The sequence below is a fragment of the Orussus abietinus genome, unplaced genomic scaffold, assembly GCF_000612105.2.
Source record: "Orussus abietinus isolate OABI.00-Male unplaced genomic scaffold, Oabi_2.0 scaffold11, whole genome shotgun sequence".
NCBI lineage: Eukaryota > Metazoa > Arthropoda > Insecta > Hymenoptera > Orussidae > Orussus > Orussus abietinus.
The window spans coordinates 1,816,828-1,836,779 of record NW_019396016.1 but is presented as its reverse complement, the minus strand read 5'-3'; the positions used below and the strand labels follow the sequence as shown (position 1 = coordinate 1,836,779).

The following is a 19,952-nucleotide window of genomic DNA, read 5'->3' as shown; positions in this document are numbered from 1 at the left end:
GTACCCGGAGGCATTCCTTGCGGAACTTCGCAGCGGGGTGGGCAGTAACTTTTGACTCGCTCCAAAGTCGAGCCCGAAATGGCACTGCCGGTGGCCGGGCGAGCGCGTGGCGCGCGTACTTCGACCGTCCCGTTTATTAAGCAAAATTTGCACGCGCTCCGCATTCCCTACGAGCTGGGAATGCGAGAGCGCGTTTGATTAGGACCGCGAAAGGTGCGGACCACGGTGTCAAAAACTAGGGGGGCTTTCTCGCGAGGATGGAATCGACGTTCCTCGACCGAGCCTCGAATTCGTTTCGACGTTCGTTCGGCGCCTCGGGAGACCCTCGCGACTCCGCAATTTTCACGGAATTAAATTAGCCCGCGCGTGCAAACCTCTCCCGACGTCGCCCGACGGTAGCAGAATGCGGAATTTTCGAGGATTTCCGCGAAAAATCGACGCAAGGGTTCCAGGTGCGCCGAGAAAGGGTGGAGGTCGGCGCGCCAGGGCGTCAAGAATCGTTCTCGATTTTTTCCCGTCGATCACGTACCGCGTTACGAAGTTAGGTGAAGAACCTCTAGGCGAGGAAGCGAGAAGGGTCGGAGTCGATCCATCGAAGGACGAAGGACGATTGATTTTTTTTTCCAGGTAAACCGGCGACGCTCCGTGAAGTAATTGCGACGAATCGGAATTGATACCTACGGGCGAGCACGTACGTCCTCGCGGTTTCCACGCAATCTCGTTACCGGAGATCGCGAAATGGAAAAAGAAGTCACGCCAGAGACAAAGGAAAGTTCTGACGAGTCGACGACGGGTTAAACGCTCCTCGGCCTTCCCGGGTATCGAGCCACGACGATCGCGAACGTTCCGCCGGTCGCGCGTCACGCGCCGCTCGTACCTCCGCGGTAATTGCGAGAAACGGAAAGATAATGGCGAGGATGCACACGGCGATAGGATCGAACGGAGGAGGATTTAGAGGAGTTGAGTTACGAGCTCGAAATATACGTCGGGACGCTCTACTCTTCGGTCTGGAGCCCCTGGGAGAATTCGTCCCCCCACGGGACGAGATTCGCGGAGTCGTCATCGATATCGCTCGGAATTATTCCTCTCCCCGCGTCGTCGCTTTCAGCGGGAGGCGCTAAATTTACCCCCGACCCGCGTCGAAACGACGGCAAATGGCCCGGACCGGGTTTGTAACGAGAGACCGCGCTCCGAACCTCTGGGACTCGATTTTCGAGCTCGTACGATCAGCTCTTGCGTGCGAAGTTGGCCGTTTCGTCCACGATTTTCAAACGTCGACCAACGACGCGACTTCGCGAGAATGCCAAATTTTTTCCGCGAACCCGTATGAGAAAAAAATGCAGGTGACTTAGAGAATAGGAGCCCTGGAGCGCCCTACCTCTGGGAACGCCGGTGACGAACTAAAATTAGCGAATTGGTCGAACGCGCGGCCTGACGGGACGGGAGGGTAGGGGAGAAAGAGCCCGGAAAGTCGGAGTGACGTGGGTCAGGGTCCGAGGACGAGTCACCCTCGCCCTCGGCCCGACTTTGGAGCGAAACCGCCGGGGGTCGAATCGGAGGGCGAGGGACTCGCGAATAAAAAAACCGCGTCGGACGGATTCCTCTTACGTCGAGACTTCGCGAGCGACGAGAAGCTCCGCGAAGACCGCACTCGGCGCACTCGCGCTGCACTAGGGGCGCGCGCGCGCGCTCGCGCGCTGCCCCGCTGGACCGCGCACTGGCACGCCCGGCGCGCGAAACGCGCGAAACGCGCGTAGCTCTCGACGGCGGCGCACCGCGGCGCGAGGCCCCCTCGACGCTCGGAGCAGTGGCGCCGGTTTGAGGTTAGACCCTACTGAATGAACGCGGCCGCGGCGTGGCCGCGCGCGCGAGTCGAGCCGCGCACCGACCCGAAGCCCGCCGGGATTACCCGGAAACCCCCGAGCGGCGCCGCGCACTTTTGCCCGTGCATGCGTCTATAGCCGCCTCTATAGAGGGTGTACCGCAATTACCGGCTTTTCTTTCCGGGCGGATCGTTCGCCAGAGTCCGAACCCGGACGCGTTTCCGCGTTTCGAGCGAACGCGCGTCCAATTAACGATTTTACGGGGAGGTAACCTCCCGAGCCCGGTCCCTCGGTTTTGGAAAAGTGCCGGAACCGGAGTGGGTGACGCCCGGGGGGTGCATTTTACGACAGCGAGGTCGATTTCCCCGCGTTAAGGCGACAGGAGAGGGTCGTTTCGTATATTTAAAATTCGATCTTCCTTGGGGCTTTATAAATGGTTTTATAAATAATTTGACGTTTTGGGAGGAATGGAACGACCCTTTCGCGACACCTTGAGATTTTTGCCCGGATCGGGTGGAGCCGCATCGATCGAGGTCGGTTCGCCCCGAGGGAATCAGGGCCCGTGGCCCGGGTCGGCGTCGACCGAGGTGGCAGAACCGCTACCGGGTTGGGGCAGGTCCGGGAGAAGGTGACGGCCGATCGCTCCCGGACCGGTTGCCCGCCTCTTGCCGAAGGCTGAAACTTTTATCGGAGGGGCGCGCCACTTATTAAGAGCCTCTATAGAAAGAGAGCGCTTGTTTTAGATCCGCTATATCTCCGCCTTTGGTGCGCTCCCGGGGGAAAGTTTCCTCCAACCGGACGAATCTCGCCCCGAACTTCCCGAGGATCGGCTTTAACTCCGTAATTATAGGAAACTCGTCGAACGCCGCGGCGTGATTTTTCGAGCCAACTCGAACTCCACTCGATGGAAAAAAATAACTCGATGCCTCGAGTCGTCATTCGCGGGGGGAATGCGTACCTTTAAACGTGAATTCATTTTCCCGGGGAAAAACGCTTCACCCTGGCGGCCAGTTTTGCAGCGGCGTTACCGTTACCGGGGTAAATTAGTTTTCCGTCACGGTTGAACTCGCGCTAAGTAAAAAGTATCTTCGCGAGGTAACAAAAGGAGTTCCGCTTGCTTTGGACGTTACGGTAACGGCAGAAGTGTACTTTGACTCCGCTGACGACGTAAACGGCGGCTAAGCACGACAGCCGGGGAACACGGCCCATCGATTTCCTTGAGATCTCACTTTTTCTCTCTCTCCCGCTTTTTCAGGATCTCGCAGCTGTACTCCGTGCGCATGCAACGTCCGAATCAAATTCGAGTTCCGCAAGGCCGGATAATCCTTCTCCGAGTCTGGTGCAACCATTTCTATGGAACCGATGGAGTACGCGATAAATATAGCGACCCAGCGCGGAAATGCCCGGTGCACCGAAGGGCCAAAGTGCAGGCTGCATCGAGCTCGGTCTCCATCGGGTCGGGATGGGACCCTAGAGGTTCGCCCTCCGATTCGACGTGGGATTCGCTTTCGGGGCTTTCCTCGCGCCAGCGCGAATTCACAATGTGCCGACCGATTCAGGGCCGGCCCGGGACCGTAAGTTATCGGCATTTTATATTTATATCGTGATTTAGGGGCTCGTAACGCCGACGCTGCGGCCAATGGAGCCGGTCGCGTCGATATCGTCCCGCTCCTGGCCGTACCGTGCCGACTGATATCTCAAATTCGATCTACCGGCGGATCGGTATCCGCCGTTAATTCCGCGACCAACCTGTCCCATCTCCGTATCGCCGGCGGAATAAGCGGGAAAATTCGACGGCGGAAATGCGAGGCCGAAACCACGAGGCGTTCTGAAATATTTCGAAAATTCAGAGGCACCGACGAGTTTCCTCGGGCTTATGAGAAAACGTCTCGTCTGGTGGCAGAAATTGCAAAGATCGTACCCTCCGCGAAAGAACCACGGGCCGAAATGCGAATCCAATTTCGAAAACGTCGGGACCGACTTCAAGCAGACTTCGTCGGCCGGCGACGTCTCTTGGCACTCGCGCGTCCATAAAGTCGCGCACTGGAAACGTCGCGGAAGGGAAATTTCCGCCCGGAAGCGATATTATCGTATCGATAACCCGCTCGACGCGTCGCCGGTTGCGCCTCGTTTCACTTAATTTCGTGTCATTTGAGGTGGCGTTAACGTTCTTAAAAGCCGTCGAGACGTCGACACCCGAGTGGCGCAAATTGGAACCCATTCCTCTGGATTTATTTTCGATCCTTAACGAGGTCTTCAATGGTTAAGCGAACCAACGTTCTTGGCATCTCTCGAATCAAAGAGACCCTATGTTTCCGCCTTTCGGCAGGTTCTGCCAAATTTCGACACCTCGGTTCTAATTAATTATTTCCGGCCACCCTGGCGATTAATCCCACCGAGATCGCCGAGTCACCGAATTCCGTCTAATTGGCGAATCGCTCATGGGACGGGGTCGAAAGCTTTCAGAGGTGCAAACGACTTCCGACCGCGCTTTGCTTCCGTCCAGCTTTTTCGCAGTTTATCCTATCGACGAGCAGGACGTTACCAAAATACCGGGTCCCTGGCTGATAAAATGGACGTCCAACGTCGACGCTGCGGACTGCGTCGGTTCCCTCGACGATAAGCGTTACCGACGGTAATTCGTAATAAACGGAGCAATGTGTCACCATGGTTGACGGCGACATGGACGAAACGTGCCGATCGTCGGCATTTCTGGGCGCGACCATTGCAGAAATGCCGGAGATTTTATGAGATGGGTATAAAAAGCGCCGAACGCCGCACCTAATTATCATGTGCAGCTCGTTGTATTTGGGGGAACGACGTGGAACATAGCCAACTGCGCTGGCGTCATCATTTAGCTCTCATAAGTTTAGATTCCACTGTGTCAAGCTAGAATTGAATTACAAAATATCCCCGCGGCTGTCGAGTGGAGGCAGAACGGCACCGACGTTAACTCGATGCAGCGCATCGATTGCGTCCAGCGGACGCGGCCGTTCCGCAATTATTTGCCCCTAACCCTCCCAAATATTCCAGGCGACGAATTCAACCCGGCCCGCGTTGCAAAAATTCCCCCACTCCGTCGAAAACCGAATCGACCACTGGTCCAAAATTGCCGGACTCCCCGTTACCGAAACGGTCCTCGTTAAGTTAATATTTACTCGAGTTGAAATAGTTTCCGCCTTGGTGTCGGAGTCGATTCCGTTGCGTCGTCGTCAGACTTTGTTAAGAGCTCCATCGCGGAGTAAATCGGCGTATTCATCGCGCGAGTTCTGGAGTGCGCCCAGAGTAGTTTATTTTAGGGTCAACTCCCATTTATACTCGCGTACTTCGACACTCTTCCTCCCTCGTTTACTCCCGTTGCATTCCTCGGAGACGTACGAATCGCGTCGACCTCGCCGCGATTTCTCGCGGTATTTGTATCAACAAGCATTCGAGAAACTCGAGCCGCACTTAGATTTGCCGGTAGCGCCACTACGAGATCTCTTTTCGAAGGAATTCGTCGCTCTGTAAAATCCAGTCTACCGCTGTCATCCGCCGCGCAGGAACGACGAAACCATTTCTCCTTGTCGCGGTTACAACCGCTATTATTAATTCTCTGTCATGGCCCGCGTGCCGGATCCTATAGGCGCGGGGACGAAAGGATGCATTTGCAACCGCGACGAAGCACTGGGCGATTTATGCCGACGCGCGACTTATACTAGAAACTGTGTCTTCGGATGTTGCTAAACTCGTCTCGAAAACGCATTAGCCGTGAATTATCTCGCCCCGCCCCGCCCCGCCTCGCGGTCGATTCGAACTTCCGAAGTTACTCTCCTCGAGAACGGATTTTTTCTCGTTAATGTCTCCTTTGCGCAGGTGCCTCGGATTACGTGCCAAGCGACAACTTCCGGAACGCCCGACCGTAAGGAACCGACTTACGAAATTTATCGGGCAATTTACAACGGATGGGTCTCGTCCCGGCTCCATTAATTTCGCCCTGACGCCTCGGCTGGCACCCTGGCCGAAGTAGCCGGAACCTACGGAACCTCCGAGTGCATCCGCGAGATCTTAATAAACCGCAGATTTCCATTAAAACGGTCAGACTAAGTTTCTTCGAGGAAATTCGCCTCGACCCCTCGAGCTCTCGTCGTCGATCGATAGCGATCGGAGCAAACGAATCGCCCCAAAAAACGCCGTGAGAAAAAATCTCGTAGATTCGAAAACGATGAAGACTAATTTCGGAAAATGAAGGCATCGCGTCCACGGCCTTAATCATCGATTTATTGGGATTTATTGCGATTTATGGCCTCAAGCTCTCCGCCAAAGCCGATTTCCATTGCACCGGGGTCGGTTGCGGTTTACTCAGGCAAGTGAATATTGCATTCCAATGTTTGCGGCTGGATATCCCAAGTTAGTGGGTCGGTTTATCTTAGGTACATCGGTGTACATCGAACAACGGTAATACTCCACCCTTGCGTGGAGTTTACCGAGAGTTATCGTAAACGCTCCAAGGGGAACAAATGCCGTGGTATTACCTTGTACAGGTAGAAAAACAAATGTCGTGACGTCGGGATGTAATTGCGAAATTAGTGAAATCACGGTGATTAACAGGTATCGGACTCGATGCCGATCGACTATGCAAATGGGCCAATTACGGAAAGTGCACGCGCACTTCTTACGATGCACGATCAAACGGCTGGGACGAAGGTGCTCTACAATGTCGCGCGATGCTAAAAAAAACTAATGAATTCGCGGTCACGCGTGGGAGAAAAATAAAATTAACGACGCGTACCACGTGCGATGATACGCGCTGACGCGTGTGGCATAATTTATACTCCCAGCTCGCGGCAGTTATCTTCCATCTGGGTCCGTTCTGCAGCTCGCAGATACACCGGACTCGCTGCACTTTTGCGCCGGACATTTACCCAAATCAAACTCGCAAACTCATTCCACGTGGGCTCGATTACGGCGTCGGTTATCGGAACGATCGTAGAAGCATCTCGTGACATCGGGGAGACGATACACCGAGAAAAACGTTTCATTGAATCAGAGAAAATTTTGGAGATTATTGCAAAATATCCCTTGAATCAACGAAACAATTCTTTGGTTCAATGAATTTTTTTTTAGTTTAAGCGCCTCGAGAGAAGAAAATTCACGACCAAATCCACGACTCCAGGGAAAACTCGGCCGATCGCGGGATTCTTTAACGCGATGATTGAGTTTCCAAAGCGCGCTCGGCCCGAATCTGGTCCCGACTTTCTTTCAATTGAAATAAAATGAAAAATCTCTCGAACGTCACTCTCTTCCCTCTCTCCCTCCGCGCGCGACGAGCGGTGAAAGAGTGTCACTTCCAACCCGTTCGATACGTTCGGAAGTTGCGCCGGCTCTGTGGTATTTTTAAAAGAGTAATCCCGTCCGAATGCTATTTACTTTCGTCCTGCGCGATAGACTCAACCGAAGCGTTTCTGACATCGTTTCAATACGTTTTGATTCACAGGTATAACAAGGGCTATTTTACAGAGACGGTATACGACGCTTCAGCGCTGAATTCGTCTTCGGACTTCCTTTGTCCCCTCAAAGAAAGTCCTCCATGGAGTTATCCAATTCCCGAAATCTCCTTCCGAGTCCTTTGCCACCGTCGACGGACCGCAGGGGGCCATTCGCGGTCACGGCTACGACCCCGGAAAACGTCCTCTCGATGCCTTTGGTCTTGAAACCGTTTGCCGTTAAGTCCTTCCGGCGCAAGGACGCGTCGCTGCGACCGGACGAGGAGGACATTCGGCTTTCCGGCCTCAAGCGAACGGCGCCGAGGAAACCGCACTCGTCCGTTACGTGGCTAAAGTCCGTTTCAAAGGATTCCGAACGACTCGCCCGGCAGGAATCGCTCGATTCCGACAAGGTGTCGCTAGGACTCCTCGACCCGGCGAGACTTTGCATCCCCGAAGACGTTGCTCGACGATTGCCGCGGAATTTTTTCTTGCGGTCGGACGACTGCTTCCGGTCTCCAGAATCCTCGGTATAGATAATCGGCACGATCACTATCCGATCGTCCGTATCGGGCAGGCGGATCTCTCGAGGAGTGCGATCCTCTGGCAAGGATACCTCTGGCAAGTCGCCATTGTATACCGCGGGCCGTAATAAGCTAGCCAGAGAATATCTGCGAAGGATGTTCCCGAGGTCTACGGGCTCTTCTGAATTTTGGCCAATCTCTGAATTTTGCCGCTCGTGAAGAGACTTCGATAGTTCGTCCTTTCCGCGGTTCCCGTCACGGGACGAAGAAATCACATTTGACATCCCGTGATCGACGATACGGTTCTGGGAGTTTCGTCCAAAGTCGTCCATTTCATCGGCCTTTTTTGCGACGACCTCCTTCCGTAAGTGTGCCAGATTCCTGACGCTCGACGGTAACGTCGATTCTTCCTCCACCCGAATTGAACTCCGGTCGTTCCGTCTAGAGTGTGCGTTAACAATCGTCCCCGAAGAACCCCTGCGCGAATCCTTTGGTTCCTCGTGCCTTAAACTCGAAGTCTCGGTGCTGCGATGGAAATGAACGTTTCCGGAGTGCTTGCAAGAATGACCGTAAAAATTGCGATTGCCTATCATGGGTTTCCTAGTGGATACCGGGGAGGAGAAGGAATTGGCAATGTCGGATAACAACGAACCTCCAGCGGTAAGCCCGTTGCAACGACCGCGGGTCAAGAAAGAATTAACTTCCGAGAGATCGATGTCGATCTTCAACCTGGTCGGTTCTTGGAGACCTCGTGGATCTCTTGGAACGTTTCCCCCGATAGGACGTGCTCTCGAGGTTTGTCGAAAATCGTTGATGACGAACTTCTCCCTATCGGTACCACCGATGGAAAGTGGACGGAAATTCCCCGCCCCGACTCCACTCTGCCATGTAGAATTTTCCATGGGAACGTTCCTTCCGAGATTGGTCCAAAAAACGCCTTGCGAGCTTCCGTTACCAACTACGGACGATCCGATCGTGGCCAAGTCGTCGTTCGTCGAGTCAATTTGTCCATTCGCATTGGGCCTGGGCAAAAAATATCCGGAATTCCTATTCGATTCCGTCGTACCACCCGGAGACGGCAAGAGATTCGGAAACGCGAGGAGCCCCGCAGGGTCCAAAGCGTGAATCCTTGCGATGATTTTGCTGAGCTCGTTCTGCAGGGGAGCCAACTCGTCCGTGATCCTAGGGAGCGGATTGTAGGGATTGGTAGACCTAGAGAAGGCTCCCTTGGTCCCTTCTTCCCCGACCTTGAAGTGTCTCGCGATGACGCTGCTCCTAGGGCTCGCCGGGAAGAAGACCGACTTGATCGAAGGGTGGCGATTCTCGGCGATGTCGATCAAGTCGTCCGACAGGTTCTGCGAGCTGATTCGGCCACTGCTGGTTTCGCAAGAGGAGTATCGACCCTTGTCCGACTTTGGTCGGTCATCCCGAAACTCCTGGTCGGTGGAGCGAAATTTCACCCATCTGGACTTGTTCGAGGGGTCCCGAGTCGGCAGCCGCGTTTGCGACGCCAGCCTTTTGGCTGCGTAGGGCTCCTCTAGGGCAACCGACCGATCCTTCATCGAGCCATCTTTAACGCATGAAGTTTCGTCGGAGTTCGTCCAGTTACCCGAGTCAGTGATCTTGATGATTTCACGCCATTTCTCCAATCGATCGTGCGAAGACAGAGACACGGGTTTACGAGGCTTTCGAACCCAACGCGTTTCTACAACTTGCAGGGATCTCGACTTCCTCGGGATACTTGCTTCGTAAAGCGTACCGACTCGTCCCCAGAAGCTCTCTTTATCCCGGGGAATAGGTTCCCCCTTGGGTTCCTCCGTTACTTCCGTTGCTCCCGACGGTTCGACGACGTAGACCTCCCGAGTGGAATTCGTCGATTTCGAAGCGTCCTGGTCGTCTCCTCGCCACTGTTTGCCGATCGTCGATCCTGGCGGATCGAGTCGAGGTTTGGCTCGTAAGGGTTGCTCCTTGATCGCGATGCAAGGACCCCCTTCGCTCGAGGTCTCGTAATCCTCGTCCGAGTTATATCTCGAGGATGACATCAAGTACGACCTTTTGACGCGTCGAACGACTACTCCAGATTTTTTTAGACCATCCTTCGAACCCATGGACCCGTGACTGATCGGCGTTGGGTACTCCGTACACCTCTCGATCGCGACGTTCATCGACGAAATCATTTGGAGGCTAGTTTAATCGCCACGTCGATTCATACCTGCGGAGGCGTCAGATTTCTACGGGAGTCTTTTGACTGGAGAATTTCTGCGTGGAAGCGTCGCGGGCGTGGAATTTCATCCCTGACTGAGATTTGTGACGTCGGACGAAGGAGACGTCAAAGAGCCGATCGGGTCGGATACCGGAAACACCGGAATCGCTGGACCTTGCGAACAACGGAACGCGGGGTCAATTGAGGCAGTTCTCAATGAACAGGAAAACGCGGCGTATCGTCTCTCGAGCCGCACCGTTCGATTGATCGATCTCCATCGGCATCATGGACGTACGATACATGGACCGTTCACTGCCTATACTTGAATATGGCTCTGAGTCTAAGAGAACGACGAGAGAACGAGAACGTTGGCGTTCGGGCACTTAATGAACAGTCCATGTATCATACGTCCATGATCGACATAGACTCGCTCGATATCGATGTCGCGGATACCCAGACACGAAACCACGATACGATAGGAAGATACGCCGAGGGTCGGTACGCGGAATACTAATTGCAAAATGGTGCCGATAGTTAACGCTTACGATGGTGTCGGGTACACAGGGTACGAGACGGACGACGGAGCCGATGGGACGGATCTTCGACGTACTCTATGCAAATGCGACGCGGCATCGGAATACATGGGATACCGCGCACGGAATGCCAATCGGATGCCGTTCCGTCTGGTGCATACGTGCACGTGCCTCCTCCTATCCGAATCAACTTTTAAATTCGAGCCGATACCACTGGGGGAGTTTGTTAATTCCGAGGCCATCTTCCTCGCTCCAGCTTGTACGTTTACCCCATGGACTTGGGATGCGTGGACTCCGAATACCGATTCGACCGGAAGGATTTTATTTCAATTTCCCCGATTTTGGAAAAATAGTCGCATAGCGCAATATGCCGACGGGCTATCCGACAAAAAGTGAGAAAGGAAAAAGTTCGTTGTTTGTCGTATCAAGTGCTATCAAAGGCAACCGGGCCTCGAAGAAGGAAATCGGTGAAATCGATGAAAGCGAACAGTCCCTCGGCTTCGACCTGGAAGAAAGTCGAGGCAGTTTCGCGTCGCCCGGACTTAGCACGGTGCCGCCATCTAGTAGAAAGCTGTCCCCCTGCAGAGGAAGGTGTCCGACTCGAGCGATACACGGATGCAAATGCGCCGAATCCCCCTTTACCTGTGCATCCCGTTCACAAACGGCACGTATCGCCGAATACGAGGTCTAGGAAAAGATTCGAAAAGACTCGACGCGACCGCCAGGATGCTCGCCCTAAGGCGCAATAAAGCGAGCCTGGATGCGACAAGGGAGGCACAAAGTCCGGGTTAACGCCCCGTCGTTGGTCTTTTCTAAAGTCGAGTAAACCGAGCGCCGAGCCTCGTCTCGGGTTTCGTTTACTCGGCAAAGTGCATCGCGGCCGAGCGGCGTTTTACGCGAGTATTTGCCCGCGCGTGTGCTAATTGGATCGACGCGTTTACGCGCTACCGAGTTACGTCGACGACTGGAGAAAAAGAGTCGCTCGTCGTCGCGACGAGATCTCTGCGATACGTTGCCAATTTCGTCGTCCTTCTTGCATCTCGATCTATGGAGCCAGACAATCATTCGCAACGAGTGAAGGTGCGAGCGAAGCTCCGACGCGGATGCGATTTCGCAAGCGCTACCCACGAGAAGGCGGGTTAATTATCGAGTCGAGGCGATTCGCGAGAGAGCCGAGGGTAATGACGCTTTTTCTGGAACGAAGACTCTGGGAGGCGCCATTTTGAGGAAGGTCGTTCGAGGACCTTCGCAAGGATCGGCCGTTAAGTTCCGCGTCGTCGTGACGCTCGCGGAATGAAAGTGGTTTATTGAGCAATATCTGGATCGTGGCTCGTATCTCGTGCACGCCGAGTTTCGGGGTGGCGCGCGACGAACGAGCGAAAGCGACCGCGGTTTATGGACCCAGGGCCGAAACCACTCGGCGAGTTCGATTCGATCTTGCCGGACCTTAGTCGAAGCTCGCCGAGCTTTTTCGTCGCCCTGCAAGGCGTAGGAAGAATTATCGTCGACGCGGAACGGAGCTCCAGGTCGCGACCCTCGCGGTGACTCGAGGAAATCCAAAAAGTGAAACTCGACGGCGCTGTTCCGTCGCGGAAAAATGGTTTGCATTTATAAGAACGTCTCGCGAGAGGGTTTCGGCTGCAAGCGACGCCGAAAGCTCGGTTGACGTCGGCGGAGGAGGACTCCTCGCGAAACTGGGTAACGTTTGCACCCGGGCAAAAAGCGGAAATTCTCGTTAGTTTGTTTTGCAAGAGCCGAGTTTCCGGGTCGTTGAAAAGCGGCCCTTCTTCCTCCTCGGATGTCGGAAATACGAGGCAACCTCATCGGGAGGATTTCTCGTAATTTCCGCACGTCCCTGCCCATTAATCGAATCGAACTTGGGAAAATAACCATCCGCCTCATATTCGTTTCGACTACATTTTTCTTCGCGGTTTTGAATCGGGTTTTTCGAATTTCTGCAGACTCGACGAACGGGGGACAATTGTTTCCAGCTCGAAGTGCTATTCCTGGCGGAAGGAACAGGTCTAGCTCGTCCGTCTGCCATTAATAGACGTCGAAAAAATCTGGGAATAAACACGAAGGAAACCATGTTCGACGGGACAGGATCGACCGTCGTCCTGCCGGCGAGGAAGGACGAATAGATAAATCCTCTCCGAGGCGGTTCTTTTATTTTTGAGTTTCGAAATCGCCCACCAGGATCTCTCCCGATGAGACGAAATGGTAATAGGCTGCAATTATCCGGTTAGCTTGCAAGAATAGAGGGATTCAAATGGAGATAGAATACGGGGATATAGCCTGATCAAATTTTATGATCGACATTAAGCGATAACGACTATTCCGCGACGGGTTCGCGATCTATCGTCGTCGATATCAACGGTTTCGATTTCGGACCCGGTCGTTGATCGTCCGTCGTCGACGCTTAATGGGACGGCGAGAAAATAAAATATCGCAGGAGGAAGCGAAATCTTCCGAACTCGGCGAAAATGTAACGGGCAAGTTACGGCTGCTGGGCCAGCATTCGCAAGCATATATGTATATAAATGCGTGTTTTATCCCGGGCCATCTTACGTAACGCGGAGTGCGTGCGGTTCTCGCATAACGTGTGAGTGCGCGTATGCAAAGACCGGCCGGAATTCGGTCTCCTTGTAAATCTCGACTAATTTAAATCCGGACTGGGTCGTCGAAAGGTCGCTCGCTTTTTCGGAGAAACGAGTGTCCGTCTCGATCGTCGATACTCTTCGCTGTCGTTTTCGGGACGGCACCCGTCGAGACGTCGCGAAAACGAGTATTTCGCCCGCCAACGTTCGCCCCCGCCTAAGAAACCGTATAAAAGATTCTCGTCGTCCTTTACCATGAAATGATTTTTACGGGCGGAAGCAAAAAATCGCGATTCGTAATTCGACGATCGATCGTGGATTCGCCGCTTTCGTTCGCCCCGTTATCGATTACTCGATTGGCATCCACGATCGGAATTCCGGGAGGGTCGATGGAACTGCGGAATCGCATTGTTGGAGTACGCGGAGGGATTTTCGAATCTACATTTTTCGAGCCAAACTGGGTCATGCCGGACCGAGATCGGAGAGTATCGTCGCTCGGGCCAGGCTTTGCGGAACCTGGAAAGGGAATAGTAATTCGGTTGATTCTCGTTACCGCGCGATCCGCCCCGAGCCGATGCGATTGAAAATACCGCTTCCTCTATCGATTGCGAGTTTAATGCGGCGCCATCCGGCGAGAGGGCCAAAGAAATCCCGGAGATGGAATTTTACTTTGACCCTCGGCTGGAGAACGATAATGGCTCTCCGTTTCTTCCACAGGCCCGGTCGACGGAAACGAGCGCATCCATCGGGGGAAACGAGCTTTAATGGGCGAGAACTCTTCGAGGCCGGACGAATCGCAGGTGCGACTGCGTGGTCGGCTCGATTACTTCCGGTCACTGATCCGAATTCACCGACTCTGGGTCACTCGCTACCAAATTGCCGGAAACTCGCGGACGGTGATTTACCGACTCGCTCTCGTACTCGTCCTCGCGTATCTTGCGTCGATTGACGATTCAAGAGCATGCAAGTACGCAAACCGAATATAATCCGCAATGGATTTTTCATTTTTACACCTACCACCCTTTACGGGTACAAACCCTGAATTTCGGTATTTTGCGTTTATTGGGTCCATGCATCGATCAACGGATTTTCCTTGCTCGCCGACGCTTTCGTTCCACGAGCCGCGATAGACTTCCTCCTTCTAAAAATAAGAACTGAGGAATATTCATCGTCTAACGCGATAAAAGGTTGTATAACCGACGTTAACGACTCCGGGGTTAAATTATCCTCGATCGGGTGTTATCGCCGGCGATGCACCGATGAAAACTTTCCACGACACCGAGTTACCGTGGCGGGTACTCGTCACGCCGGGCACGTATTTCAATTCTATCGAGTGCATTAAAGGGCCGCCGGGCGAAATAATTTTGGTAAATTCGCCCGTCACGCGGAGTGCAAATTATCGCCGAATCGGCGCATACGCGAGCACGTCATCGGACGTGCAATAATAACGGGCGTCCCCTGGCCGATCGCTCACTGCCGGTTAGGTAACGCCCGTTTCGTGGCTCTTACTTTTAACCTAGACGTCGTTCGTTAATCGCGCGCCTCGACCACGCAACGACGATCTCGCACACGACCTCGCACCGATGTAACGAGGTTAATCCAGAGGCGAGTCCGACACCGGAACCGAGAGACCGCTCGCACACAGCTCCCAGGGAGATGTTAATTCATGGACCTTCCGCGAGAGTAAAAGTGCCCTGCTCGGCTTCCTGCACCTCGACAGGGACGCACTCGACGATATTTTTCTGCGACTTCGCGGCTTCGAAGCCTCGACGAGGGCCGACCTCGACCTCGCTTTTCCCTTTTTCCAGCGCCAATGAACGGGGACCTATTCGTCCAGGAACCGGAATTCTCGGGGGGAATCCGATCGGCCGGGAGGCGGAACGAAGTATCCAGGGAAAATTATTTCTTCCGTGGACGGTTGAATCGAGAAGGTAGAAGATTGGATTTTTACCCCGTGCAGATGGTACGTGGGCATACGGCCCGGTGCAGGGTCGATACCGAGGGAAACGATGCTCCGACCAATTCCGTAAGTGCGAGAGGGATCGATACCTTCGCCCTGACGAATCGAACGAGATATACGGGAACCAGAATGGGTACTTACTACGAGGGATTAACCATGTCGGGGAAAAAGAATTCCCGGTTTTAAGAACTTTTGAGTTAACTGGGTCGAGCCTCGAAGGAAGATTTGCGCGGAAGGTCGAAGAGCTCGACCGGTCTCCGCCATCCTCGCGTATCGTCTCAAAATTAAATTAGCGTAAAAAGATTTCGTTACGAATGCTCTCTCCCTCTCTTCTTTTCATCCACCGTGGAATCTGCTCTAGCGGGTATCTCGCGAATTCGAAATTCCTATCTCGGATATGGGAACTCACCCGAGGGAAATTGCAATCACCTGTATGGATTTATTATTATACCCCATAATGGCGCGATCGTACGTAAAAATGTTTATGCGAAAATTTAATTAAACGGGCTCGCGCAAGGCCGCTTCATTAGTCGGGACGTTCTTACGTCGACTCCGCACATCGATCTCGGCGACATCGAGAGAGAAGGAACGCCCGAGTCCTCCGACGTTTTTACTACCCCGGGCAATGGGCCTTTCGACGCGATGAAAATTCCAAGGAACGCGGAATTCTCAATTCCGTAATTCTTATCGTCACCGGCCATTTCGCCGCCGATACGGAAGCGGCGAAATTACGTGAGCTACGATCGCTTCGCACCTGCGCGGTCACCATTTCGGAATTATTCGGAATCGAAATTACGCCAACGCGTCGAATTCAATTTAAACAGGTTTCGGGATCGTTGTCGATCGCGCGGGGAATCCTAGAAAGCGTCGATTATCGTAGTGATCGATTCGGTCCCGACGATTCTGGAAAGGACAACGCATCTCCTTATCTGCAATTTTTTACGCAACTCGTATTAAGTAGCCTCGAATCGTTGCCTCGAAACCGATGCTATCCTCGCAGTAAACTGGTATTCGCGTTCTCGAGTAATCAAAAAAGTAAAAAAAAATCACAAGGATCGAAATCAATCGATTCGTCCAAAGCCGCTCGTAGCATTGCATACACTTAGAAAAAAACATATTAAACCAAAGAAATATTTCTTCGACCAGTACCAAAGAAATATTTGACAATGAAATATTTTTTTGGTTCCATGAATTTTTTTTTCTCCGGATAAAAGCACAAAAATCTAACGCGCGCCGACAAAGCGCTGATTCGAGCCGGGCGGATTTTAGGCGATTACTCAAAATTCATTTGCGACTCTCCACGGCTTCGCTCTTTTTGCGCTCGTTACGCACACGGGGAGTAAAAAATTGGATCGGATGCGAGTGACTTAATCGAGAGTTTTTGGCCAAGGGGCCCCGATCGCAGCAGCCCTCGTCGGCGGAGAGCGGATGATCCGGTCGCCTTTCTTGCCTCGGTGGCGAACGGTTACGTCAGTCCACGAATCGGAAGGACCGGGATGGAGAGTCGCAGAAGCGATCTAACAGGGCGTGTACCGGCCTTGCAGTGAAAGTAATGTCGCTCGGGATTCCGTATAAAAACGCCGGGTGGGCCAAAGGATGGCACACTCGACTCGCCGCTCCCGAAGAGAATCATGAGGACCTTCTTGGTGAGTACCCAGGACTCGAAGCGTCTCAAGACGCGATCGCCCGATCGAGCTTTTCGATCTCCTCCGTCGACGCATAGCCAGTCTTCCGCTTCCAAACCCGCGATTTCGATTCGATTCACCTTCTCTAGGGACTTAATGGATAATCTATCCCGCAGTCGACCCAAATACCCGAGCTCTGGTTTAATTTCAGGTTTGCCTTTTGGCCGTAAGCGCTTTCGCCTCCGAGCAGGGGTCTAAGCCTGCGGAGAAGAAGGTGGACAAGCGCGGGACGCTGCTCTCCGGCGCGTACTCTGGCGGGTACTCTTCCGGTCTCGGTCTAAAGTCGTTCGACTCGGGTCTCGGCCTTGGCTTGGGGTCGGGCCTCGGGTACGCCGGCGGATACTCTAGCGGATTCGGCAATGGCTACGGATACGGCAACGGATATGGCAACGGATATGGCAACGGATATGGCAACGGATACGGATACGGCAACGGATACGGATACGGCAACGGATACGGCAACGGATACGGCAACGGATACGGCAACGGATATGGCAACGGATACGGCAACGGATACGGATACGGATTGGCAACGGGATACAGCGGTGGGTACGACGGTGTTCTGGGCTACGGGCTGGCCGGCGCCAAGGCGGAGCGCATCACCGGCGTGACGGTCCACCGAGAGGTCCAGGTGCCGGTCGCCGTTCCGCACCCAGTGCCCGTCGAGGTGACCCGCGCCGTACCGGTGCCGCAGCCGGTGCCAGTCAAGGTCGACAGGCCGTACCCGGTGCCCGTGCCGCATCCCGTCCCCGTCGAGGTGACCCGCCACGTGCCCGTCAAGGTGGACCGCCCTTACCCCGTGCCGGTGCCTCACCCCGTCGAGGTTCGAGTTCCCCAGCCGGTCCCGGTCCCCGTAGCGGAGCCCGTGCCGGTCGCCGTCCCGGTCGCCCATGCAGCGCCCGTCCTCGCCCACTCTGCGCCCGTCATCGCCCACTCGGCGCCCATCGTCGCCCACCCGGCGCCCATCGTCGCCGGCGTTGAGCCCGTCGCCTATGCCGGTGCCACCTTCGGACACGACTTCGACCTGGCGCCCTCGATCGGATACGGCAGCTCCTTCGGCCACGACTTGGGCATCGGCTACGCTTCCGGCTACTCCACCGGCTTCGGCCCGGGTCTCAAGTCGGGATACTCCGGTTTCTCCGGCTACTCCGGAGGATACTCCTACCCCACCCCCGTCAAGAAGTGGTGAGCCCTCCGGGACACCTCGCGCACCCTCCGGTACCTGATGGGGAGCACTCCGATCGGCGACCTTCGAGGCTGGACCTTGACGCGCTGGATGAACCCTTGAATTTTTCCCGATGCATCCTGGCGAGCGAGCCTCCACTCCCTGGACGAGGGAGTAACGCTCGAGGATGACTCCTTGCATCCTCGGAGGAGTCGATCGTGTATTTTTAATCGTACGTTTTTATACAATACACGTGATAGCGCGTCCATTCGTTGTCCGACTTCTTTTATCCGATAATCCTTCTTCCCTTGAACGATGTTTGCTCTCGGTATCTTTGAACGTCAACCCATGGGACGTTGACGGCTCGAGGCGGATCCTCGTTACGGGGCGGCCTTATCTAAGTTACGCAGCGGGATCGTTCCGAGTTTTAAATGGGTTAAGGGGTGTCATAATGGATTCCCAAAAACCGAGCAAGCGACTCGGGCCTGATATACGACGCGGAAGTAGATACCACTTCGTCCTAGCAATTTCGGCTTCCTTGACACCGGGCCAAGGTCTTCGAGATCGAGCTCTCTCGCGCCCATCCACCCGATCCAATTTCAAAAATACGAGTACAGGCGGCGATAAACACTTTTCGCGCATCTCCTCTCCTCTGGCCCGCTCGGGGCGCCCGGGCAAATTTTTAAAACGATCTCTCCTTCCCCCGGAAATAAGCTCCGCAAAGTCCGGGTGCCTCGTTCCGAGTTTCGGTAATTACCCGCGAATACCGTCTCTCGAGATAAGACCGGGAAGAGTACTCGGCCGAAATTAATTGATGAATTGGTCGCGAAAGTTGGGACACTCGCCCAGGCGATAACGCCCCCGACTCGATAACCTCGTTGTCGAACTCGAGATTATCCCGAGTATCCTATATCCGCTCAGGTAATTCCACGGTGGATGATCGTTAATCGCGTCTCCTCGGTTGTCAAAAAAATTCGGTGGCACCGAATTCGTGTGCCGGCGTAACAACGACCGAGAGAAATTCGCGGAGCACCTCGCCCCTTTACGTAACCGGGAAGAATTTCAGCCGAAAGTCGAGTCGCCATTTTCTCGGCCATTATTACACGACCGTTCCCATGGCGTTGCGAAACTTTGCCACGCCGAAAATCGTGGTCCGGTCGGTTTCCCTCTCTCTTTCTCCCATGCGATTTCGGTGTCCGTGGATTTTTCTTCCTTATCGGGGACTCGCTACGACCCGTCATCGACATATTGACCCGACGAGGAAGGCGGCTCCGTACGTCCGGAATGCAAATCGGCCGCTCGGGAGCGGTATTAAAACACGAGGGAGGCCGCGAACGTGTGCGCACCCCCGATGTGCCACTCTTCTCCCCCATTGGCCCAGGCTCGGCCCGTGTGGTGGTGGGATTACGTCAGCAAAGCTCCTTTCACGTGACGCGGAGCCTGAGCTTGCGGAAATCAGGTCACGGCTTGCCCGTGAGCGCGGCCGCTCGTGCTCAAAGATCATCGATTGCCCGAAATTGCCCTCGACTAAAGTACACCGAATTCCTTGGCCCCTGGGATCATCGATTCGCTCCGAAAGAGGAATTACGAATTCACGGGGTAGAATCCGGAAACGTCCCCCCGGCCATGGTTTACCTCTACCGTACCTTGACGAGACCTATCGACGCAAGGTAAGGTAATAACCCCAGGTAAGTACACGTTTTCGACGGCCATTGAAAAATTATCGACGAAAGGTATCCATGCTCGGTAAAAGTGTCTTCCGAGTTGTACCATCGGTCGAGGAAAACGTGGGAACCCAACGGTGGGTACGTTACCGACCGACCTTTTGACAGCGCGATGCAAGCGTTCTTCCACTCGTCGATAAGGTAGAAAGTGGCTCTACGGATAATGCATCCGAAAACTTACGATACTCGGGGTAGATGCGAGGTACGGAAGACTGGACTTACCTGGAACAGAAAGTAAACGAGCGATTAGATATGCCAGGCCGGTCAGGGTGG

The 19,952-nt window shown here is 54.2% G+C and overlaps 2 protein-coding genes across 3 annotated transcripts in view; one reads left to right on the top strand and one right to left on the bottom strand.

Moving 5' to 3' along the window:
- LOC105703959 (hyphally-regulated protein) overlaps positions 1–18,001 on the top strand; it is a 37,044-nt gene extending 19,043 nt beyond the window's left edge. The window contains exons 2-3 of the mRNA XM_012432784.1: positions 3,079–3,397; positions 16,942–18,001. Of these exons, the coding sequence (XP_012288207.1) occupies positions 3,079–3,397; positions 16,942–17,979 (1,357 nt within the window). The 3' untranslated portion in view covers positions 17,980–18,001. The remainder of the gene's footprint in view (positions 1–3,078; positions 3,398–16,941) is intronic.
- LOC105704041 (cAMP-specific 3',5'-cyclic phosphodiesterase) overlaps positions 1–19,952 on the bottom strand; it is a 137,464-nt gene that overhangs the window by 94,538 nt on the left and 22,974 nt on the right. The gene's annotated exons all lie outside the window — the stretch shown is intronic.